The 25,703-nt window shown below is 41.6% G+C and overlaps 2 protein-coding genes across 3 annotated transcripts; both read right to left on the reverse strand.

Annotated features, from left to right (window-relative positions):
- Positions 1–355: 355 nt before the first annotated feature.
- On the reverse strand, positions 356–3,433 carry LOC124007014 (eukaryotic translation initiation factor 1A, X-chromosomal-like). The gene is made up of 7 exons (XM_046317251.1): positions 3,240–3,433; positions 2,592–2,675; positions 2,196–2,299; positions 1,862–1,912; positions 1,696–1,777; positions 1,366–1,457; positions 356–704 (listed from the first exon to the last, which is right to left on the reverse strand). The coding sequence occupies exons 1-7, from the start codon at positions 3,253–3,255 to the stop codon at positions 699–701; spliced, it is 435 nt and encodes a 144-aa protein (XP_046173207.1). The 5' UTR covers positions 3,256–3,433; the 3' UTR covers positions 356–698.
- A 116-nt stretch (positions 3,434–3,549) lies between these two features.
- On the reverse strand, positions 3,550–25,565 carry LOC124007012 (ribosomal protein S6 kinase alpha-3). Of its 2 annotated transcripts, none has more exons than XM_046317247.1 (22): positions 25,243–25,565; positions 24,734–24,775; positions 23,576–23,692; positions 23,315–23,396; positions 23,068–23,148; positions 22,871–22,950; positions 22,640–22,758; positions 22,388–22,425; positions 22,070–22,212; positions 21,813–21,883; positions 21,621–21,709; positions 19,311–19,375; positions 17,585–17,687; positions 17,357–17,481; positions 17,126–17,251; positions 16,941–17,030; positions 12,038–12,196; positions 11,690–11,851; positions 11,441–11,517; positions 9,598–9,715; positions 6,379–6,519; positions 3,550–6,273 (listed from the first exon to the last, which is right to left on the reverse strand). In XM_046317247.1, exons 1-22 carry the CDS (start codon positions 25,306–25,308, stop codon positions 6,151–6,153), a joined length of 2,217 nt encoding a protein of 738 aa, XP_046173203.1. In that variant the 5' UTR covers positions 25,309–25,565; the 3' UTR covers positions 3,550–6,150. The 2 variants fall into 2 exon arrangements, with proteins under 2 accessions (XP_046173203.1, XP_046173204.1); XM_046317248.1 differs by having other exon boundaries at positions 22,640–22,746; positions 25,243–25,564.
- Between the last annotated feature and the right edge of the window lie 138 nt (positions 25,566–25,703).

Consider the following 25,703-nt stretch of genomic DNA (forward strand, 5'->3'; position numbering starts at 1 on the left):
TCATCAAGCCATAGCAAATAAAACAAATGCGAAGAGACCATCCTTGCCCGAGTTCACCCGTGATCATGCTGTAGGCCAGCACAGATCTTTTTGAGCACTCCTAATTTGGTTACAAAACTGGGCGAAGTATCTGTTTCCTAGGATTAAATGCAGCATTGTTATTGATAGGTGGAATACTGTATAAAAACAAGGCACTATTAAATACTAGGTCCAGTGTTGTGCCAATACTGTAAATGCTAAATAAAAGGTTTACCAATAGGACAGTTCTTCTACCTGCTTTCACCATTTTTACAAAGTGAAATTTCTGTTGCCAGCCAAGATGGTTTTTGATTGAAAAAGCCATATCAAATTAGCACAAATTTTAAAATAATTACTTTATTGATCATCAATATCAAGAAAACAAAAGTATGTTCTAAAAAAGGGGGGGATACTTTGTTCTAGACAAATCTTCAGACCAAACATTTATTTCAGTTTTTTTATTTTAAATTCTGGTGTTCTGTAATTTGAGCCTATATTCCGCATGATGGAATAAAATATAAATATATTACACCTATAACAAAAATATGAAGTGTGAACTGAAGTAGGTGTGATGTTCTCATTTGACAGATTCCAGGTCTTAAGCAGTCTCAACTGACTTGAGGATTATAGGAATGTCCACTTTCCTCTGCGTAAATGATGTGGCACACAATAGTCCTGATTCAGATCTGAGAGGAAGGGGAGAGAGGCATGTTAAGACAAAGACAAAATGTTCAAGCAAATTGCACAGAGCGAAAAAGCATTTCACTCAATTGTATGTGATTTCAGTTGATTGACTACATCAGTTATCCATTTGGGTTGGGGGGTATTCAGATTCCATAAAGTTTCTGTGCCATACAGTATTACCAGAAGTGCATACAAGGGGAGCACAAAACAATTTAGGCAACAAATCAAATCAATTTATATAGCCCTTCTTACATCAGCTGATATATAAAAGTGCTGCAATTAATGCAGGTGTAGAAGCATAGTGGCTAGGAAAAACTTCCTAGAAAGGCCAAAACCTAGAGAGGAACCAGGCTATAAGTGGTGGTCAGTCCTCTTCTGGCTGTGCCGGGTGGAGATTATAACAGAACATGGCGAAGATGGAACATTGTAACAGGGATCTTAATCCAGGCAGGGATTGAATGTCTCTTCTTTAACCAAGAAGCTTGATGTTGACATTTAGCCACTTAGTAGACTAAATGTATAGCTGGAGCCCTGTGCTGTATATAATTCATGGCATCTTAGATTTCTTAGTTATACTTAACTTAAAATCATACCGTATATTGCCCAAGAATATTACTCATTGACAGCTTTCCTTGTGACTTGCAAGAGGAACCTTCTACTCACATCATCAATGTCCTCGTCATCATCTCCAATGTCATCAAACTGAATGTCCTCGTCGTCACCAGGTCCAAACGTGTCGGTCTCATTGATTTTAGCTAGGGAGTTAGAACATACACTAATTAAATAGTTTGCCTTAAAGAGTGCACATGTGCCCATAATCATAAGAGTACATGGCCATTAAAGCCAGATCGGTCTTCAAGATGATCAAATGTTCATAAATGACAAACAGGGTAAAATAATAATCACAGGTCAGCACCTCAGAAGTAAATGTCAGTTGGCTTTTCATAGCTGAGCATTCAGTGGTCGAAAAGCAGGTAGGTCCCAGATACTTACCATGTTCAGGAAGCTCCCCATAAGCCTTCAAACTCCTGGCCTCGTCTGCATTGTACTTCAGGATAACATCAGCTTTTTGGTCCTTCAAGGAAGAATGTAGTAATGTATTATCATTATCATTAAAAAATACAAACCATTGCTGATTTTTGTCTCTCATAATTATTACCTGGTAATCTCGAAGTCCCACCAGGATGATGTCTGAACTGTTGATCCAAACCTGCCCAAGAGAGAATAACAAGATGTCAGCAAGGAGAATTTGGAGTATAATAACTTTAATACTTCCATCATAGAACTGGACACATACAGACCAGGTAGAAGAGTCTGTCAACCCTCATGTCATTTCCAACCCAAAGCATTACGGAAGTAGCGCGTAAAGGATGATGTCATTGGATTGCATTTATACAGTTCACATATGATTAACAGTCTTCAGCATGCAGCTATTTGCCAAATTTTGTGACTAGTAGCACTAACGCTATATAGGCTACTGTGTACAGAATTACCTTTTTCCGCAGTTTTCCTCGGATGTGGCAAAGTCGCTTGACTCCATCAAAACACATAGCTTCCAGTCGTCCATTACCCAACATCTTAATGACCTGTGCATATTCTAGATTAGAACAGACGAACAGAGATGAAGAGCGTCTGCTAAATGACTTAAATGTAAATGTAAGCAGTTAAGCAATTCATAGAGGTCACGAGGTGACTCAAATGTAAGTGCTGAACTGGTAACCAGGGAGCACACAAATGTTGAATACATCTAGATCATAACTGTATTCGATTAGTAGCTACACTGTTAGCATGGTCAGTGTTAAAGCAGTTGACAATTGGTTGAAATTAAGTCAGAACCTATTTGCTAAATTTACAGACTAAATAAGGTTGAAGGGAGACCTTGCACTCACCTTGGCCATCCTCTTTGAAAACCAGCTCTCTCTTTTCTGATTCATTCTCATTTTTACCACGTCGTCGATTCTTTCCCCCCTTACCTGTAATGAGAGGATGAGAGATGTATTAGAATGCCAATTGTTCTGTCTAATGGGTGACTGTCATTCCAATTCCACCAGTCATTGGCAACATGAGTCAAATAAACACGGATAAATAAGCCAACCAAATGGCTGTAGCCTAGCTACAAATATACTTTAATTAATCCATTTTACCTGTGCTAGTTAGTTAGTTAGTGTAACAGCATCAGGGCTGAGGCTCAAGATGATAGGCACAGGGCAGGGATATTTTTGGCCTACCGCACTAGTTGGTACTAACGTCATTCAGTTGCGCAAAATAATGTGACAAAAGGCAGTTCATAGTTCGCCAGTCGAATTCTTAAATTATTAATAGTCCAATTGCGATAATATAAACAATATGAGATTGGTGGTAATGAAGGTTAAGCAACGTTTCCACAAGTTTAAATATTTGTTAAATGCCATACGGTGCCTTCCTCCAGTCACGTTGCTAAGCATGGGCCCGGGTGGCTAGCTAGCTAGCATAAACATCAACCATTCCATGGAATAACGTTAGCTATAACAACCAAAGGCAACATGTTTGCTACTTACCTTTATTCTTCGGCATATTCCCAAACTGACAGGCTTTGTTAAATCAGTCCTGTTTTGTCCGTATCGAATTGTGTGTTATAAAAATGGAATGAAATACCAATCCGTGACGATGTCACACACTTACAAAGTTAGCAAGCTTGTTAGCTTAGCTTTCTCGGGGAAACCACTTCCGCTTGCAACACCGTGAAGCAGCATTAGGGTTTAAAAAGTGGCTTCCCATGTTTCCTAACCGATCTGGTCTCCTACATCATATACTCATTAAAATGGATAGTTATGTGGCCTTTCGGTGGAGGAAAGAATTAACAATTGATGCATTACTTGATTGTATATTTATTTGATGTATTCATGATCATTTTTTAAGGTTACAAATGAAGCTGCAGTCACTTGCCTGGCCCATATCTGAGAAACATTTATCTGTAAAACATGGAAACAACCAGAGGGGAAAGACGCTATCTATTCACCCCTCCATCTAGCATGTTACATTTCCCCAGCATCTTCTTGGAAAGCCTTTCCCTTAACCCCCCCCCAAACTAAAGCTGTCCTGTGACCATCATGCACACCAAGTAGAAAATATACAAAAATACATTCTTAATTGTCTCTTAAAGGTAGACTGGAAAAGTAATCTTAATTGCTATAAGTATATCCCAAGTTCACGTTTCCCTTTATGATTATGAGAAGGACAAAAAAAATTGAAAGACTAAGTAAAGCAAGAAAACTCCAACCCCTCTGGGCCCTGCCCCAACACATAGGTCTGAGAGAAAGTGCAGCAGCAGATACTGGAGTGAGGAAGGAGGTTAGCACTTTTTCTCCCCCATTGCTGACAGGGCCTTGGTAAACTGTTGCACTATTAAGGAGTTTGTCAGTGTCCAAACCCTAATTGCCCAATAAATAAGCAATATAGTAATAATTCCATGTTGCTTATTCCCAGAGCCTTGTATTTAGAAAGTTGAGCCAATGCGGTTTCCGCATCATGATGCATTTTATATTGACACTTCAACATTCTATGGCAGCCATGTTAGCTCACTATTAACAATAGCTACATGGGGAATATAAAAATAAAATAGAAAATTGTATAAAACTGAATGTCTGAATTGGGCAATGATGCAAAAACATGACACTAAAACATTCCATGGCAGCCATAATAGTTCCATAGAAATAGAATGAATATAACAGGCATCCCCATTAAAGTCAACGGTAGCATAATGGCTGGACTGGCAGCCATTGAGTGTACCTATGACTAGGTTGAATATGACAACGGTTAAGAAAACAAGATTCTAATAGCCCATAACTCTTTGCAAGAATAGGACCAGCTGTGCTGGTTAGCAATGGCGCTGGTAGTTAACGAACACCAATGATCCCAGATTTGTGACGACGTTGTCTTCACCTGTATATCTTTTCCCTAGACCAATGGCAGGAAGTAAAAGCAAGAAGTATAAACTTCAATCTGTTAAATCAACTCAACTGACATCACAAAAAATATATTCATGAGCCACATCAGCTAGCACACAAGTGTCAAAATCATTCCACGGAGGGCCGAGAGTCTGCGTGTTTTTGCTCCTCCCTTGTACCTGATTAATGAATTAAGATCACAAATTAGTAAGGAACTCCCCCCCCCCACACTTGGTTGTCTAGGGATTGATTGAAACAAAAAACCAACAGACAAGGCCCTCCATGCAAAAGGTTTGACACCCCTGAGCTAGCATAATTTGAATGAACATTCTACATTACCATGGCAATCCAGAATCTATTGATAGAATATTCCAAATAAAACCTAGGGGTCAAACAAGGAAATGGCTCCATTCATTTTTCCCATAGGGGATTTTAGAAACACTTAAAATAAGGGCTTTTGATAACGGTGTAAATCTCTCTAGGACAAGGTGACTTATAAATATATTTGCCTGTATTAACCATTTTAGTTACATTTAGTAATGAATACATTGGCAAAATGTATTTAAATGGACAATTATGTGAACTGTCTTGACACAATAACTGTTAGCAAAGGTGTCAGCACGTGCATGAGCTTGCAGGTATTTGTAATCTTGCGTGATGTCTACTTGGACACTAATTAGCATTTGAAGCAGAGTAAATGGAGATAAATATATCGGTTAGTCAACTTGTCAGAGATTTACATGGTCATCAAAATGACACGCCAGGGTAAACCTTCACCAAACAAAGCCCTTATTAAGTATCATATGGGAAAAATGAATGGTGGAAAAACAATTGGAACCATTTCCCTGTTTAACTGCTAGGTTTTAGGAGTGTTATGACACCTCCACTGTGGGGCTATACGGTGAGTTTGTTAACCAGTCAAATTGCCAGGGTTAGAGCACCAAGTCAGTTCCATTCATTCTATTTCTTTGGTTAGCTCCCCATTTAACATGACATGGGGAATATTTAAACAATGCTATGTACCCAAATGTCTGTAATTAGAATAACATTCTAAAAATTGGCCTAACTAAAAATATGACTGTTTACACGTATCGAATATGTTCAGATCTATACAAGTGCATAGGTAGGGGCTTAACGGTTGATTTGGAATAAGGGGGCCTGACTGTGCTCCATGCAACTGGGGGAAACATCATTTTAACCCTTTCCAAACCCCTTCATCCCACAGTGCTTAACACAATCTCTGTTTAAAACACAGACCTGTAGGAACCCGTATACATTTCATTCTATTTTTGTAGTAAATATCTCATTTTCATAAAATATACAGTTCAGCCTTTCCAAGAGTTTGTAACTCTTGGTCTGAAGGCAGTGATGATTGTACAAGCAAATACATGATACATTTTCTCAGTGAATGGGTTACCGTTTCTTTTTGGTCTTACACACTGTTCTTCTAACACAGCGGGAGTCGAAACACACTAATGCACTGGTGCAGTAGCATTGAACAGGTGAGATTGATACTAGTGGATCACAGGGCTGTAGAGGTCAACTTCTTCACTCCTCTTCTTTGAGCTAACGAGGAGCGCCCTACAGGGTCCAGCACAGGGGGAACATGCATGTTCAGAGCAGAATAAGTGGCTGCCATTGCACCCTGTAAGAGGGAGAACAGTCTTGGTGTTAATTTATCAATACCCAGCAGAGAAGCTTTCAGAGTGTCAGAAAAGAGAGACTTGTGCATTGAATAAAGTTTTGTTACCTTGACCAAATGAGGAGCATCCTGTCTATTGAGCTGGTACTTGGGCAACTGGTCCTTGTGTAATATCCAAGGGTGTCGCAGCACCTGAGCAGCAGTTAGCCTCTGGTGGGGGTCCACATGCAGCATCTTGGACACTAGGTCCTAAAGACAGCAATGCCAATGTTCAGAGTGTGCATACTATCACTTCCATCAAGTACACAGTGCATTCAGAAAGTATTCAGACCCATTCACTTTTTCCACTTTGTTACATTACAGACTTATTCTAAAATTGATTAAATCATTTTTATTCCCTCAATCTACACACAATGACAATTCAAAAACAGGTTTAGACATTTTTGAAAACTTATTTTAAAAATCTAAAACATCACTTACATAAGTATTCAGGACCCTTTACTCTGTACTTTGTTGAAGCACCTTTGGCAGCAGGGTAGCCTAGTGGTTAGAGCGTTGGACTAGTAACCGGAAGGTTGCAAGTTCAAACCCTGAGCTAACAAGGTACAAATCTGTCGTTCTGCCCCTGAACAGGCAGTTAACCCACTGTTCCTAGGCAGTCATTGAAAATAAGAATTTGTTCTTAACTGACTTGCCTAGTTAAATAAAGGTAAAATAAAACTTAAATAAATAAAAATCACAGCGAGTCTTCTTGGGTATGACGCTACAAGCTTGGCACACCTGTATTTGGAGAGTTTCTCCCATTCTTTCTGCAGATCCTCTCTGTCAGGTTGAATAGGGAGCGTCGCACAGCTATTTTCAGGTCTCTCCAGAGATGTTAGATTGGGATCAAGTCCGGGCTCTGGCTGGGCCACTCATGAGGTCCCGAGAGCTCTGGAGCAAGTTTATCAAGGATCGCTGTACTTTGCTCCATTCATCTTTCCCTCTAGCCTGACTATTCTCCCAGTCCCTGCCGCTGAAAAACATCCCCACAGCATGATGCTGCCACCACCATGCTTCACTGTAGGGATGGTATTGGCCAGGTGATGAGCAGTGCCTGGTTTCCCCCAAATGTGACACTTGGCATTCAGGCCAAAGATCTGGTCTGAGAGTCCAATGGGTGCCTTTTGGCAAATTCCAAGAGGGCTGTCATGTGCCGTTTACTGAGGAGTGGCTTCTGTCTGGCAACTCTCTACTATAAAGGCCTGATTGGTGGAGTGCTGCAGAGATGGTTGTCCTTCTGGAAGGATCTCCCATCTCCACAGAGGAACTCTGGAGCTCTAGGAAGAGTCTTGGTGGTTCCAAACCTATTCCGTTTAAGAATGATGTAGGCCACTGCGTTCTTAGGCACCTTCAATGCTTCAGAAATGTGTTGGTATCCTTTCCCAGATCTGTGCCTCGATTACAATCCTGTCTCGGAGCTCTACGGACAATTTATTTGACCCCATGGCTTGGTTTTTGATCTGACATGCACTGTCAACTGTGGGACCTTATATAAACTAGAGGTCGACCGATTAATCAGAATGGCCCATTAATTAGGACCGATTTCAAGTTTTCATAACAATCGGAAATCTGTATTTTTGGGTGCCGATTTGCCTATTTTTTTTATACCTTTATTTAACTAGGCAAGTCAGTTAAGAACACATTCTTATTTTCAATGACGGTCTTGGAACGGTGGGTTAACTGCCTGGTTCAGGGGCAGAACGACAGATTTTCACCTTGTCATCTCGGGGGATCCAATCTTGCAACCTTACAGTTAACTAGTCCAACGCAATAACGACCTGCCTCTCTTGTTGCATTCCACAAGGAGACTGCCTGTTACGCGAATGCAGTAAGCCAATGTAAGTTTCTAGCTAGCATTAAACTTATCTTATAAAAAACAATCAATCATAATCACTAGTTAACGACACATGGTTGCTGATATTACTAGATATTATCTAGCGTGTCCTGCGGTGCATATAATCATACAAGCAGGGCAGTGTCCCCAGTTTACAATTGGCTCATTCATCCCCCCTCCTCTCCCCTGTAACTATTCCCCAGGTCGTTGCTGCAAATGAGAACATGTAAAATAACGAATAAATAAAAGCATACAAGTATCTAAGTATCTGACTGAGCGGTGGTAGGCAGGAGCAGGCGCGTAAACATTCATTCAAACAGCACTTTAGTGCGTTTTTCCAGCAGCTCTTCGTTGTGCGTCAAGCATTGCCCTGTTTATGACTTCAAGCCTATCAACTCCCGAGATGAGGCTGGTGTAACTGAAGTGAAATGGCTAGCTAGTTAGTGTGCGCTAATAGCGTTTCAAACATCACTCGCTCTGAGCCTTCTAGTAGTCGTTCCCCTTGCTCTGCATGGGTAACGTTGCTTCCATGGTGGCTGTTGTCGTTGTGTTGCTGGTTCGAGCCCAGGGAGGAGTGAGGAAAGGGACGGAAGCTATACTGTTACACTGGCAATACTAAAGTGCCTATAAGAACATCCAATAGTCAAAAGTTAATGAAATACAAATGGTAGAGGGAAATAGGAATTATAGGACAATAATAACTACAACTCAAAACTTCTTACCTGGGAATATTGAAGACATGTTAAAAGGAACCACCAGCTTTCATATGAAACATTAGCATTCTTACATTGCACTTTTACTTTCTTCTCCAACACTTTGTTTTTGCATTATTTAAACCAAATTGGACATGTTTCATTATTTACTTGAGGCTAAATTGATTTTAGTGATGTATTATATTAAGTTAAAATAAGTATTCATTCAGTATTGTTGTAATTGTCATTATTGCAAATATTTTTTGTAAAAAAAAGTTTTTAAAAATCGGCCGATTTAAATCGGTATCTGCGTTTTGGTCCTCCAATAATCGGTATCGGAGTTGACCTCTAATATAGACAGGTGTGTGCCTTTCTACATCATGTCCAATCAATTTAATTTACCAGAGGTGGACTCCAATCAAGTTGTAGAAACGTCTCAGGGATGATCATTGGGAAACAGGATGCACCGGAGCTCAACTTCGAGTCTCATAGCAAAGGATCTGAATACTAATTTGGTTTATTTTTAATACATTTGCAAAAAATGTCATTATGGGGTATCGTGTGTAGATTGATGAAAAAAAATAGAATTAATTTTAGAATAAGTCTAACAAACATTTGGAAAAAGTGAAGGGGTCTGAATACTTTCCGAATGCACTGTATAGTGCTAGGAAAAGGATTCCGTTTTGAAACCACTATCATAGAGTAATTGGATACTATGGAAAGCACAGTGCTGCAGTACAACCAACATCCCAGACATACCTTGGCCTCTGCGGAGACTGAATTCCAGTAGCCACCCGTCAGAGAGAACTTTCCACTGCCGATCCGAGCCAAGATCTCTTCGGGAGTATCCTCTGGTCCATTGGCAAAAGGAGTGAACCTGAAATATCAAGATAAATACATACTAATAATAAGGACTAATAAAATATGAATGTACTTTATTGTTGCTATTGTATTAGTGGGGAGAACAACTATTTGATACACTGCCGATTTTGCACGTTTTCCTACTTACAAAGCATGTAGAGGTCTGTAATTTTTATCATAAGTACACTTCAACTGAGAGACTGAATCTAAAACAAAAATCCAGCAAATCACATTGTATGATTAAGTAATTAATTTGCATTTTATTGCATGACATAAGTATTTGATCACCTACCAACCAGTAAGAATTCCGGCTCTCACAGACCTGTTAGTTTTTCTTTAAGAAGCCCTCCGGTTCTCCACTCATTACCTGTATTAACTGCACCTGTTTGAACTCGTTACCTGTATAAAAGACACCTGTCAACACACTCAAACAGACTCCAACCTCTCCACAATGGCCAAGACCAGAGAGGGTGTAAGGACATCAGGGATAAAATTGTAGACCTGCACAAGGTTGGGATGGGCTACAGGACAATAGGCAAGCAGCTTGGTGAGAAGGCAACAACTGTTGGCGCAATTATTAGAAAATGGAAGAAGTTCAAGATAACGGTCAATCACCCTCGGTCTGGGGCTCCATGCAAGATCTCACCTCGTGGGGCATCAATGATCATGAGGAAGGTGAGGGATCAGCCCAGAAATACACGGCAGGACCTGGTCAATGACCTGAAGAGAGCTGGGACGACAGTCTCAAAGAAAACCATTAGTATCACACTACGACGTCATGGATTAAAATCCTGCAGCGCACGCAAGGTCCCCCTGCTCAAGCCAGTGCATGTCCAGGCCCGTCTGAAGTTTGCCAATGACCATCTGGATGATCCAGAGGAGGAATGGGAGAAGGTCATGTGGTCTGATGAGACAAAAATAGAGCTTTTTGGTCTAAACTCCACTCGCCGTGTTTGGAGGAAGAAGAAGGATGAGTACAACCCCAAGAACACCATCCCAACCGTGAAGCATGGAGGTGGAAACATCATTCTTTGGGGATGCTTTTCTGCAAAGGGGACAGGACGACTGCACCGTATTGAGGGGAGGATGGATGGGGCCATGTATTGCGAGATCTTGGCCAAATCCCTCAGTAAGAGCATTGAAGATGGGTCGTGGCTGGGTCTTCCAGCATGACAACGACCCGAAACACACAGCCAGGGCAACTAAGGAGTGACTCCGTAAGAAGCATCAAGGTCCTGGAGTGGCCTAGCCAGTCTCCAGACCTGAACCCAATAGAAAATCTTTGGCGGAAGCAGAAAGTCCGTATTGCCCAGCGACAGCCCCGAAACCTGAAGAATCTGGAGAAGGTCTGTATGGAGGAGTGGGCCAAAATCCCTTCTGCAGTGTGTGCAAACCTGATCAAGAACTACAGGAAACATATGATCTCTGTAATTGCAAACAAAGGTTTCTGTACCCAATATTAACTTCTGCTTTCTGATGTATCAAACACTTATGTCATGCAATAAAATGCAAATGAATTACTTACAAATCATACAATGTGATTTTCTGGATTTTTGTTTTAGAGTCCCGTCTCTCACAGTTGAAGTGTACCTATGATAAAAAATTACAGACCTCTCCATGCTTTGTAAGTAGGAAAACCTGCAAAATTGGCAGTGTATGAAATACTTGTTCTCCCCACTGTATGTGTTCATATTTTCATGAACATCATTGGCTGCATTACTATTGGTAAAGCACGCATTACCCAGTAAGCATTGTATAGAGCAGCACTCCTAGACTCCAGATATCACAGGCTGCATCATATCCCTGTTTCTTCAGGACCTAACAACAATAGGAAGTATAGCACACTGCATTAGAATACATAATGCAAATAATGCCATGTCAGTTACTAGACAAATATATTGAAAACTGAAAATACGATGAACTTGTTATAGTTAGACGACCATTAGCTGAGCATGCAGGTACTAGTCACAGAAACATGTAGAAGAGGCACCTCGGGGGCGACAAAGTTGGCCGTGTAGCAGGGAGTCATCAGGAGTCCATTTTCAGCTCTCAGCTGTTTGGCGAAGCCAAAGTCACAGATTCGGATGGACTCTGGGTTTCCAGACTCATCCACGTACAGTATGTTACTGGGCTTCAGATCTCTATGGACAACCTGAGCAGGGGGACAGAAATTCCGACAGTGAGTCAGGGAGGCAAAGTGTAGATTGTCAACTCGTATTGCTTATACAGTAGAAAGGTCCTGTGTATTGAAAGTAGCAAAGTGCTCAAAATATAGTGTATATACTTGGAACACGTAATATATCAGTATTATGCATCATTGTGATGGTGAATGTTTTACCCCCTGTGCATGCAGGTACTCCACAGTTTTGGTGATGGTGTGGAGAACTGCACTGGCCTCCCTCTCAGAGAAGAACTTCTGTCTGAGGATCTTATCCAGCAGCTCTCCTCCTTTCATCAGCTCTGTCACCAGGTACACTGAGCGCCCATCGTCAAACACCTACAGTTAACAGGGCACACAATCTCACAATGTAACCCAGAGAGACTCACAAATAACTCATTATAGAAGAGTATTCAGCACACAAAAAAATATTCCCATAACTCTCAGAACATTGACATACTAGCCAAACAATGAAACAATTCAATTGTTAATCTACACTGAACTCAACGTGTAAAGTGTTGGTCCCATGTATCATGAGCTGAAACAAAATATCCCAGAAATGTCCGACACGCACTAGGCTTATATTTTCCCGGTATTTTACAAATGTTCCAACCTGCGAATAAATCACTTTCCTCCCGGGTAAACCGGTAGTGCCATTCAAAAGTATATAATGTCTGGATTTGATTGGTGCTTTGATCAGCATGAGAATTCAAACCTGATGTGCCATATATTAAATATACTGAACAACAATATAAAAGCAATATGGAACAATGAAAAATATTGTACTGAGTTACAGTTAGTTTAAATTAGTCAATTTAAATTATTATTATACCTTTATTTCAACAAGGAACACAGACTGAGACCAAGGTCTCTTTTACAGCTGGGCCCTGCGTATACATGTTTACACATACAGTTGAGCAAATTAGGCCCGTATCTATGGATTTTACATGGCTGGGTAGGGATGCAGCCATGGGTGGGCATAGGTCCACCCACTTGTGTGTCAGGCCTACCCACCGGAGAGCCAGGAGCAGCCAATCAGAATGAGTTTTTCCCCACAACAGGGCTTTAATACAGACAGAAATACTCCCCCCCCCCCCCTCGGGCGAAGAAGCCGGATGTGAAGGTCCTGGTCTGGAGTGCTGACATCGTGGTCTGCGGTTGTGAGGCCAGTTGGAAATTCTGTTAAACGATGTTGGAGGCAGCTTATGGTAGGGAAATGAACATTTAACTATCTGGAAACAGTTCTGATGGACATTCTTGAAGTCAGCATGACAATTGCACACTCCCTCAAAACATGAGACATCTGTGGCATTGTGTTTTGTGACAAAACTTCAAATTTTAGAGTGGCTTTTTAAATAGTCCCCAGCGCACAAGGTGCACCTGTGTAATGACCATGTTGTTTAACCAGCTTCTTGATATGACACACCTGTCAAGTGAATAGATTATCTTGGGAAAGGAGAAATGCTGACGAACAGGGATGTAAACAAAGTTGTGCTCAAAATTAAAGAGAAACAAGTTTTTTGTGCATATGGAACATTTCAGAGATTTTCTATTTCAGCTCATGACACGTGGGACCAACAATATACATGTTTCCTTTATATATTTTTGCTCAGTGTACACACGATATAAGCACAATACACACGTGCATGATTATACAATGCAAGAGTCAGATAACCATATAAACTCAAATACAGTTGAAGTCGGAAGTTTACATACATCTTAGCCAAATACATTTAAACTCAGTTTTTCACAATTCCTGACATTTAATCAAAGTAACAATTCTGTTTTAGGATCACCACTATTTTAAGAATGTGAAATGTCAGAATAATAGTAGAGAGAATTATGTATTTAAGCTTTTATTTCTTTCATCACATTCCCAGTGGGTAAGAAGTCTACATACACTCAATTAGTATTTGGTAGCATTGCCTTTAAAAAATGTTGATCTTGGGTCAAACGTTTGGGTAGCCTTCCACAAGCTCCCCACAATAAGTTGGGTGAATTTTGGCCCATACCTACTGACAGAGCTGGTGTAGAGTCAGGTTTGTAGGCATCGTTGCTCGCACACGCCTTTTCAGTTCTGCCCATACATTTTCTACAGGATTGAGGTCAGGGCTTTGTGATGGCCACTCCAATACCTTGACTTTATTGTCCTTAAGCCATTTGACTACAACGTTGGAAGTAAGCTTGGGGTCATTGTCCATTTGGAAGACCCATTTGCAACCAAGCTTTAACTTTCTGACTGATGTCTTGAGATATTGCTTCAATATATCCACATCATTTTCCTTCCACATGATGCCATCTATTTTGTGAAGTGCACCAGTCCCTCCTGCAGCAAAGCACCTCCACAACATGATGCTGCCACCCCTGTGCTTCACAGTTGGGATGGTGTTCTTCAGCTTGCAAGCCTCCCCCTTTTCCTCCAAACATAACGATGGTCATTATGGCCAAACAGTTCTATTTTTATTTCATCAGACCAGAGGACATTTTTTCAAAAAGTATAATCTTCGTCCCCCTGTACAGTTGCAAACCGTAGTCTAGCTTTTTATGGCGGTGTTGGAGCGGTGGCTTCTTCCTTGCTGAACGGCCTGAACGAGTCATAGGACTCGTTTTACTGTGGATATAGATACTTTGTACCTGTTTCCTCCAGCATCTTCACAAGGTCCTTTGCTGTTGTTCTGGGATTGAGTTGCACTTTTTGCACCAAAGTACGTTCATCTCTAGGAGACGGAACGCGTCTCCTTCCTGAGCGGTATGACGGCTGCATGGTGTATATACTTGCGTACTATTGTTTGTACAGATTAATGTAGTACCTTCAGGCGTTTGGAAATTGCTCCCAAGGATGAACCAGACTTGTGGAGGTCTACAATTTTTTTTCTGAGGTCTTGGCTGATTTCTTTTGATTCTCCCATGATGTCAAGCAAAGAGGCACTGAGTTTGAAGGTAGGCCTTGAAATACATCCATAGGTACACCTCCAATTGACTCAAATGATGTCAATTAGCCTATCATAAGCTTCTAAAGCCATGACATCATTTTCTGGAATTTTCCAAGCTGTTTAAAGGCAGAGTCAACTTAGTGTATGTAAACTTTTGACCCACTGGAATTGTGATAGTGAATTATAAGTGAAATAATCTGTCTGTAAACAATTGTTGGAAAAATTGTGTCATGCACAAAGTAGATGTCCAAACAGACTTGCCAAAACTATAGTTTGTTAACAAGAAATTTGTGGAGTGGTTGAAAAACAAGGTTTAATGTAAAATTCCAACTTCAACTGTTATAGATAAAGGTTGAACTCTGAAGTTCACACACACACACACACACACACACACACACACACACACACACACACACACACACACACACACACACACACACACACACACACACACACACACACACACACACACACACACACACACACACACACACACACACACACACACACACACACACACACACACACACACACACACACACACACACACATATATATAAAACTCTGCAAAAAAAGAAACGTCCCTCGTTCAGGACCCTGTCTTTTAAACACTATTTCCCATGCTTGTTCAATGAACCATAAACAATTAAATGAACATGCACCTGTGGAACGGTCATTAAGACACTAACAGCTTACAGACGGTAGGCAATTAAGGTCACAGTTATGAAAAAACTTAGGACACTAAAAGAGGCCTTTCTACTGACTCTGAAAAACACCAAAAGAAAAATGCCCAGGGTCCCTGCTCATCTGCGTGAATGTGCCTTAGGCATGCTGCAAGGAGGCATGAGGACTGCAGATGTGGCCAGGGAAATAAATTGCAATGTCCGTACTGTGAGACGCCTAAGACAGTGCTATAGGGAGACAGGACGGACAGCTGAGCGTCCTCGCAGTGGCAGACCTCGTGTAACAACACCTGCACAGGATCGGTACATCCGAACATCACACCTGCGAGACAGGTACAGGATGGCAACAACAACTGCCCGAGTTACACCAGGAATGCACAATCACTCCGTCGGTGCTCAGACTGTCCACAAATGCCTGGACTGAGGGCTTGTAGGCCTGTTGTAAGGCAGGTCCTCACCAGACATCACCGGCAACAACGTCGCCTATGTGGACAAACACGTCGCTGGAACAGACAGGACTGGCAAAAAGTGCTCTTCACTGACGAGTCGCAGTTTCGTCTCACCAGGGGTGATGGTCGGATTTGCGTTTATCGTCGAAGGAATGAGCGTTACACCGAGGCCTGTACTCTGGAGTGGGATCGATTTGGAGGGCCCATCATGGTCTGGGACGGTGTGTCACAGCATCATCGGACTGAGCTTGGTGTCATTGCAGGCAATCTCAACGCTGTGCGTTACAGGGAAGACATCCTCCTCCCTCATATGGTACCCTTCCTGCAGGCTCATCCTGACATGACCCTCCATGTCTGTGAAACTTGTTCAGTTTATGTCTCAGTTGTTGAATCTTATTATGTTCATATAAATATTTACACGTTAAGTTTGCGGAAAATAAAAACGCAGTTGACAGTGAGAGGACGTTTCTTTTATTGCTGAATTTAGGATAATAACACCATCTTGCTGTAACTTCAGTCAACGGTGACAACTGAGGCTTAAAAGCAAAACAGCGCAGGGCCTACCGAGTGGCAAAGCGGTCTAAGGCACAGCATCGCAGTGCTAGAGGCATCACTACAGACCCCGGTCCGATCCCAGGCTGTATCACAAACAGCCTTGATCGAGAATCCCATAAGGTGTCGCACAATTGGCCCAGCATCGTCTGGGTTAGTAGAGGTTTTACTTGTCTCATCGTGCTCTAGCGACTCCTTGTGGCAGGCTGTGGGCCTGCAGGCTGACCTCAGTTGTCAGTTGAACAGCGTTTCCTCCGACACATTGGTGCGGCTGGCTTCCAGGTTAAGTGAGCGGGTGTTAAGAAGTGCTGTTTGGCAGGATGCATGACTCGCCTCCCGAGCCCGTTGGGGAGTCGCAGTGATGCAAGAAGATCAAAATTAGGAAGAAAAAGTCAAATACATAAAAAAATATTTAAAAAAACGTTGCTGCTTGCTTCATTCGCATACTGCTGATGTAATGACTCACATCTTTGAGAGTGATGATGTTGGGGTGCTGTCCATAGCGCAGAAGAATCTCCACCTCTTCTGTTGTGTCCCTCTTGGCCTTACTGATGATCTGGGATAACAACATCAGTAATAACAGTTAATCCTACCATTCTACCATGGGCATTCCCAGGGTGTGACATGGGCAGCCCCAGCATTACAGCTCACCTTTACAGCATAATCCATACTGTTGCTCTTCTGAACACAGCGTTTGCATATGGAGTAAGAGCCCACACCAATGTCCTCCTTCACATCGTAGGCATCACTAAACTGTGCTGTGTTTCTGTGGAGTTGCTGAAGAGAGAGATAGACACAGAGACCAATTCTGTTATTTCCACACACAACCATATTATAATAAATAAATAAAGGGACCTATCCAGTGCGTGCGTGTGTTGGTACCTGTATAGAGGACATGTTGATGTTAATGTTCTGTGGAGGTTGACTCTCCTCATCTGAGATAGCCACGAAGCTGAAGCCTCTAAACAGCTGGTTGGTGTTTGCACTCGGGGGACAGCCGGGAGAGTCTGTGGGGAAACTCCTCATGTCAACCCTCACTACTTTTCATTCACACACACAATTATGAAACTGTGTATTGTATAAAGTACCAAACAAGACTCTGTCATTTACCCCGTGGAGTTTTTGCAGTGAATTCAGAGTCAAAGTAGATGGTGTCATCAGGTCTGCCACTCGCAGGTTTAAAGGGGGGATGGAGTTCTCTCCTGAATAATTTCTGCAGGCATACCAAAAAAAAGGGGGAAATATTGGAATAAACCTTAACATGTTCATTTTATTTAACTGGGCAAGTCAGTTAAATTCTTTGGGATAGGGGGCAGCATTTTCACTTTTGGATGAATAGCGTGCCCAGAGTGAACTGCCTCCTCAGTCCCAGATGCTAATATATGCATATTAGTATTGGATAGAAAACACTGAAGTTTCTAAAACTGTTTGAATGAGGTCTGTGAGTATAACAGAACTCATATGGCAGGCAAAAACCTGAGAAAAATTCCAAACAGGAATGGGTTATTTTGCACTTCCTAAGGCTTCCACTAGATGTCAACCGTCTTTAGAACGTTGTTTCAGGCTTCTCATGTGATGTAGGACCAGATGGGAGCTCTGAGTCAGTGGTCTGCTTATTGCCTCATTCTCAGTCACACACTTTCACTTGAGAGGTAGCTGTCGTTCCATTGCTTTTCAACAGACAATGTAATTCTCCGGTTGGAACGTTATTGAACTTTTATGATAAAAACATCCTAAAAATGGATTCTATACTTAGTTTGACAATTTTATTTTTTAAACATTTTGTCCAAATAGACCAGATCGCGCATTTGGATTTGTTTACCAAACGCCCTAACAAAATAAGCTATTGGACATAAATGAAGGACATTATCAAACAAAACAAGCATTTATTGTGGAACTGCGATTCCTGAGAGTGCATTCTGATGAAGATCAAAGGCAAGTGAATATTTATGATACTATTTATGAATAATGTTGACGACCCAACATGGCAGATATTTCTCTGGCTGGTTTGGGCTCTGAGCACCGTTCTCAGATTAAGCTTTTTCCGTAACGTTTTTTGAAATCTGACACTGGTTGCATTAAAGAGAAGTGTATTTAAAGTTGAATGTATAATAGCTGTATTTTCATCAACATTTATTATGAGTATTTCTGTGAATTCATGTGGCTCTCTGCAATATCACTGCATGTTTTGGAACTACTGAACCTAACACGCCAATGTAAAATAAGATTTTTGGATATAAATATGAACTTTACCAAACAAAACATCATGTATTGTGTAACATGATGTCCTGTGAGTGCCATCTGATGAAGATCAAAGGTTAGTGATGAATTTTATATCTGTGTGCTTTTTGTGACCCCTCTCTTTGGCTGGAAAAATGGCTGGGTTTTTCTGTGAGTTGGTGGTGACCTAACATAATCGTTTGTGGAGCTTTCGCTGTAAAGCATTTTTGAAAGCAGACACTGTGGCTGGATTAACGAGAATTGTATCTTTAAAATGGTGCCTAATACTTGTATGTTTGAGAAATTTGATTTATGAGATTACTGTTGATCTGTATTTGGCGCCCTGCAATTTTATTGGCTGTTGGCGAGGGGTTGCACGAGCAGAATGGAACCCAAGTCCGAGACAGGTTAAGAACAAATTCCCATTTACCATTACCCATTGACTCCCAGTCAAGGCTGGTTGTGATACAGACCGGAATCGAACCAGGGTCTGTAGTGACGCCTCTAGAACTAAAGACAGCTGCGCCACTCGAGAGTTTAAAAACATAAAGCATTTATAATACACACTGACAGAGGAGCAGGCAGATGGCAAACACATATTAATATGCAAACTTACGTTCCAGTCAATTGTGGAAAATAAGGAATGTCTCTTGATCTCTTCCACTCCATCTGGACCAGCACCTGTGATCAACAAATCCACACACATTACAGGATACCTGTGGTATCTTTTGTAATATGATTGTAGTTCAGTGATGACAAATTTAATTTCATGGTATATAATTGGTAGTTACAGTCTTGTCCCATCGCTGCAACTCCCGTACGGACTCGGGAGAGGTGAAGGTCGAGAGTCATGCGTTCTCTGAAGCACGACCCTGCCACAAGCCACACTGCACTCTTAACCCGGAAGCTAGACTCACCAATGGGTCAGAGGAAACAATCCAACTTGCGACCGTGTCAGTGTGCCCGGCCCGCCACGGGAGTCGTTAGAACACGATGGGACAAGGACATCCTTGCCGTCCAAACCCTCCCCTAACCCGGACAATGCTGGGCCAATTGTACACCGCCTCACGGGTCTTCCGGTCACGGCTGGCTGCAACACAGCCCAGCTAGAAACCAGATCTGTAGTGATGCCTCTAGCACTGTGATGCAGTGCCTTAGACCACTGCACCACTTGGGAGACAACCAAACACTATGTTCCGCCTAGAGTGGCAAGATCTATATTTTTTCTATCGAGTGAGATTCATTTAAAGGGGCAATCTGCGATTGCTACAAACATTTTTGGACTTGTGAATGAAATATGTGCAGTTGAAGTCTTAAGTTTACATACACTTGGAGCCATTAAAACTTGTTTTTCAATCCCCCCACAAATTTCTTGTTAACAAACTATAGTTTCGGCAAGTCGGTTAGGACATCTACTTTGTGCATGACACAAGTCATTTTTCCAACAATTGTTTACAGACAGATTATTTCACTTATAATTCACTGCGTCACAATTCCAGTGGGTCAGAAGCTTACATACACTAAGTTGACTGTGCCTTTAAACAGCTTGGAAAATTCCAGAAAATTATGTCATGGCTTTAGAAAATTCTGATTGACTCAAATGTGGTCCTGTGTAGCTCAGTTGGTAGAGCATGGCGTTTGTAAATGCACGCATGACTGTAAGTCGCTTTGGATAAAAGCGTCTGCTAAATGGCATATATTATTATTATTATTATGTCGATTAGCCTATTGGAGGTGTACCTGGGGATGTATTTCAAGGCCTACCTTCAAACTCATGTCCTCTGGTCTGATGAAACAAAAATAGAACTGTTTGGCCATAATGACCATTGTTATGTTTGGAGGAAAAAGGAGTCTTGCAAGCCGAAGAACACCATCCCAACCGTGAAGCACAGGGATGGCAGCATCATGTTGTGGGGGTGCTTTGCTGCACTTCACAAAATAGATGGCATCATGAGGCAGGAAAATTAGGTGGATATATTGAAGCAACATCTCAAGACATCAGTCAGACAGTTAAAACGTGGTCACAAATGGGTCTTCCAAATGGACAATGACCCCAAGCATACTTTCAAAGTTGTGGCAAAATAAGGACAACAAAGTCCAGGTATTGGTGTGGCCATCACAAAGCCCCGAACTCAATCCTATAGAAAATTTGTGGGCAGAACCGAAAAAGCATGTGCGAGCAAGGATGCCGACAAACCTGACTCAGTTACACCAGCTCTGTCAGGAGGAATGGGTCAAAATTCACCCAACTTATTGTGGGAAGCGTGTGGAAGGCTACCCGAAACGTTTGACCCAAGATCAACAATTTAAAGGCAATTCTACCAAATACTAACTGAGTGCATGTAAACTTCTGACCCACTGGGAATATGATGAAAGAAATAAAAGCTGAAATAAATCACTATTATTATTCTGACATTTTACATTCTTAAAATAAAGTGGTGATCCTAACTGACCTAAGACAGGAAATTTTTACTAGGATTATATGTCAAGAATTGTGAAAAACGGAGTTCAAATGTATTTGCCTAAGGTGTATGTAAACTTCCGACTATGTAAACCAAATGTATTGGTTGAATAAGATAACTTATAAAATACCTCATGAACTTAGTTCAACTGTTGTACGCCATAACAACTCAAAATAAGCTGTTTTTACTCCAATGTTTGTAAACAAAGTAAACGTAAAAACACTTCATAGCCTAAACTTTTAAAACTATAAATGTTGATATCATGAATGGTCAATCTTTGCATCCATAGCTACGTCTATGAATTTAAGAGTGGTTACATTTCTCCAGCCCCACCCCTCAGCTTTTTACCAAAACAAGGGCAGGGATGCGCTTTGTTATTGTTTCAACTGTTGATTGCCACTTTAAGCAATCATCAGTTACAAGCCATGGTGCACAATACCCTTTTAGTGATGGAGAATGATTACCTAGTCTGTTGCCTGGGTTGCGTTTGAAAAGGTTACGTAGGAGAGATTGGGCGTCTTGGCTCAGGAACTGTGGCATTCCCAACTTGGCCCTGCAGTGCAAACAAAACAATTAACATGGTAGATTGAGATCAAACTGTTATGTGCTAACAGCCTGGTTAAACTTGTACTCAAGACAGGTTGAGTAAGACGCACTTCAGTATCATGGTCATGGTTTCCTTCCGGTCCTTCCCTTGGAAAGGCAGTGTCCCAGTCAGCATCTCAAACTGGGGAAGATGAAAACAACATTGTATTAACATGTCTAATCAGTGGCAATGTCAGCCATAGGACACATTGGCCCATCCAGGCAGATATGAATGTGGACACACTTGATACTGGATATCAGATATTTGAACACATCCCAGGGTAATGAATTGCAGAGAGACAGAACCATTTGGAACTCCAGCACTCACCATGAGCACGCCGTAGGACCACCAGTCAGCGCTAAGGGTGTGTCCTCGGCGGTTCACGACCTCTGGTGCCATGTACTCCACTGTTCCACAGAAAGAGTAGGCCTTGTTCTCATGATCAATGGACTCTTTACTAAGGCCGAAGTCTGGAACAAACAAAGGGCAACAAAATGAGTCGAGCTGAAAATGGTACATAGGAAGACTAAGGGCTCCTACAATTAAAAAGGCATTAAAAACACTTTCTTATTCTGTTCGGTGGCTGAGTCAGGCCGAGTGTGAATATGAAACATTAATATGTAATAGGAGCAGAAAATCACCCACCAGTGAGTTTGATATGGCCCTCCTCATCTAACAGAATGCTGAAAGGACAGAGTGATCTCAGTCAGAGGAAATTCAACATCCGCCAGCAGAAACACATACAGTAAACAGACAGTATATAACATAAATTCGAAGCTCAAAATAACATTAGATTTCTATAAAAAAAATATGCAATCATTTCCCAGGTTGCTGATTGGAAGAGAAACAAGTACCTAATGGGAAGAAGCAATGTCATAGCATTAGTGTAATATCTACTTCTCAGGTTTAAGGTCTCTGTAGATGATTCCCAGGCCATGCAGATGGTCCAGGGCCAGAGCCAGCTCTGCCAGGTAGAACTTCACATCCTCCTCTGTGAACATCACCTGGTAGACAGACTTGTTAAAAACAACACACCTAATATAATATGGACATGAATTACCAGGAAAAAATAAACATTTTTTTTCATGTAAAAAAATAATAATTAATAATTATTTTAATTCTGCTCACCTCTTTAGACAGCCGTGTGAATAGATCTCCACCTCGGAGGAAGTCCAGAATCAGGTACAGCTTCCCTTCTGTCTGGAATGCTGTGAAGAATCATGGGTACATATTAAAGTCAAAACTCATCTGTAAGGTTTAATGACCTGTGCTTATATCAGACGTAGACATATGACAGGGCAGGCAGATGATGTCTGATAACTCACCGTAGTGTAGTCTGACTATGAAAGGATGGTTCACCTCTACCAGAATGTCTCGCTCCATCTTGGTACGGACCCTATCTCGCACTGGTAATTCGTGAAAGAAATGACAATTAAAAACATGACTGTAATATAATTCAAAAAATATATATATACTGTATTTGTAAAGTAGTTTTAAAACCATTGCAAGCATAATATATTCACAGAAAAAATATTCACAGAAAAAAATAATTATCACAGCAGACTAGTGTACCTTTCAAAGTGGCCTTTTTCAGCACCTTCATAGCATACAGCTGTCCAGCATCAGGCCCTGTTATTTTCTTCACAAGGAACACCTGAACAGGGGAACATAGATAAGAGACACATATCAGTTCAGCTATTAAACCCAACAGCATCCATCAATCAGTCAGTCTAATATACACAAATGTTCAGAGATATGAAAACCATCATTCATAATTTAAAAAAAAATATATATTTCGACCACTACACAGTTTCATCTCACACAGTCATTTACCTTCCCAAAGGATCCCTGTCCCAGTACCTTGCGGAGCTCAAACTGCCTAGGATCAGCCCTTTCAGAGCCCTCTTTAACATGGTTTGTGATACTGATCTCATTCACTGAGCCCTCATCCTGTGAAAGATTAGAGACACAGTCAAAACAAAACCAGGTACGCGCCAAATGCACCGCAGTGTGGAGAGAGAATAGGAATACACAGTAATTCTATAAAACAAACACACAAATGTACAGACACACGTCACAAAGAATAATAAAGAGAAGCAATGGAATTAATCAAATAAAATACATTCACAAGTTTTGAAGTAAAACCCTACCAAGAAAGAGACTGTTTCAGCGCTGCATACTCAGAACCTTTTCTTTGCACTAGAGCAGAGAGTCATACTGTGGGAGGATGGAGAAATCAAATCCCATGCTTTCCCACCCAAACACAACACCAAGCCACATCAGACCCACGTACAGCACACCAGCTCTCAGCAAATTCCTTCTTTGGCCCGTGTTCTGCCCCAGCGGTGTCCAAATCCCCCATCCCGGTGCTGGGCCAGCAGAGCCCCTCTCCCTGTGTCACAGTGTGGCTGCGCTGGGATAGACTGCGCTACGCTCTGATCTGCCGGGGGAGGGAGCTGCCGACGGACAGCTTGCAACCGGCTCCACGCATTCAACACCCCCTCCCACTGCATCAAAAGGTGTGGAGGAGGATGACTAAAAGACATAGCATGCACTCTCCCTCTTTCACAGTCGCTTTCACTCTTTCGCTACCCTTATCTTCTCTTTAATCATTTTGCTCTCACCGACCCCACCACTAGTCCATATTAATACATAGTACTCAGTATTATTGTGGAGTGCCTGGATGTAGGTGTGTGAGTAGGTGAGAGAGGACAAAGAGAGAAAACTGAATTGAGAGAGAACATGAAACATAAACACATATGCACACACCAGTGGGGGCTAGTGAGGGGAGGACGGCTCATAATAATGTCTGGAAAGGAGGAAATGGCATGGCATCAAACACATGGAAACCATGTGTTTGACACCATTCCAATGATTCCTCTCCAGACATTACCACGAGCACGTTCTCCCCAATTAAGGTGCCACCAACCTCCTGTGAAAATGAGACAGTCTGGGAGAAGACAGGTGAGATTTTTTTTTTTTTTTACTCACACTACATACGGTTTCATCCTCCCCCATTGAGTCATCCATGACCTGTAACACAGAGAAAGCGATTTAACTTTGTCTCTCACACAAAATTGGGGTGGGCTCGTGTTTTTTAAACGGTGTAATATGCTTCAGGGCCAATTGTTAGTTGATTAGAACATATAGAAATAAAACTGCATTTTAATAGACCCAGTTTACACTTTAGAAATGGCAACTTGAACGATAAATATCACATGTTCGCTGTAGTGAGTAGTTAGCGATTTGCCCCCCCCCTCTCACGATGTCCTGCAACAAATGGCTGTTAGTTATCAGCCTGCACTTCTTGAGAAATAAGACAGCTTTAATCACAAATATGTAGTCCTTTTTTAATCGCTTAAGTTTAATAATCAGTTTATGCGAAACTAAATCGAAGTTGGTGTCCCACAAACTGTGTGAGGAAGTGGATTCACAACAGCCCGCGTCAAACGTTGACAAATACAGCTAAGGTGGCCATCGTTCATTGGCATGTTCATTACCTCGTTTTCCGAATTCTCCAAGGCCATTTTCTGCCATGGGTCTGCTCCAAACTGTGCCAAGGGCATCTTCGACAAGAGTTCAGTCGCTGCCGCGCGCTTTCAGTGACTTAACACTGTCAAGGGTGGGATTCGAAAAATTATTTGAGGGTGGGGGGGGTTCTCTTAAACGAGAAAACAAAATAGTAAAATGGTTCCAGTTCAATCCTAACTGTGCGTTTAAACGGCTTTCATCACTCTTGCCAATGTTTTCTAGGAACTTCATAAACACTTTTTCCACATCAAAAATCACTCACTTCCGTTCTCTCTCAATATGGCGCCGTGGTTCGGTCTACCTGTATGTCAGAACGAGGCTCTGGAATGCGTCATACGTCATTGGTTGGGAGGGACATGATAGGGCATCAAAACAGGTGATGATAAGCAATTACTAGGTTAAAGTTGATCAAATATGCAATAAGCCTCGA

This window comes from Oncorhynchus gorbuscha, linkage group LG20, assembly GCF_021184085.1.
Source record: "Oncorhynchus gorbuscha isolate QuinsamMale2020 ecotype Even-year linkage group LG20, OgorEven_v1.0, whole genome shotgun sequence".
Taxonomy (NCBI): domain Eukaryota; kingdom Metazoa; phylum Chordata; class Actinopteri; order Salmoniformes; family Salmonidae; genus Oncorhynchus; species Oncorhynchus gorbuscha.

Bases quoted from the DNA above. Each gene is read 5' to 3' on its own strand.
- LOC124007014 (XM_046317251.1), bottom strand. The intron at 2,300-2,591 runs GTGAGTGCAAGG...GTTCTAATCTAG, and splicing joins TTTCAAAGAGGATGGCCAAG to AATATGCACAGGTCATTAAG. The intron at 1,458-1,695 runs GTAAGTATCTGG...CTAACTCCCTAG, and splicing joins TGGGGAGCTTCCTGAACATG to CTAAAATCAATGAGACCGAC.
- LOC124007012 (XM_046317247.1), bottom strand. From the start codon at position 25,308: ATGCCCTTGGCACAGTTTGGAGCAGACCCATGGCAGAAAATGGCCTTG. The intron at 19,376-21,620 runs GTAATCATTCTC...TGTTGATCACAG, and splicing joins CAACCCAGGCAACAGACTAG to GTGCTGGTCCAGATGGAGTG. The intron at 11,518-11,689 runs GTGCCTCTTCTA...TATTGTTGTTAG, and splicing joins CCAACTTTGTCGCCCCCGAG to GTCCTGAAGAAACAGGGATA.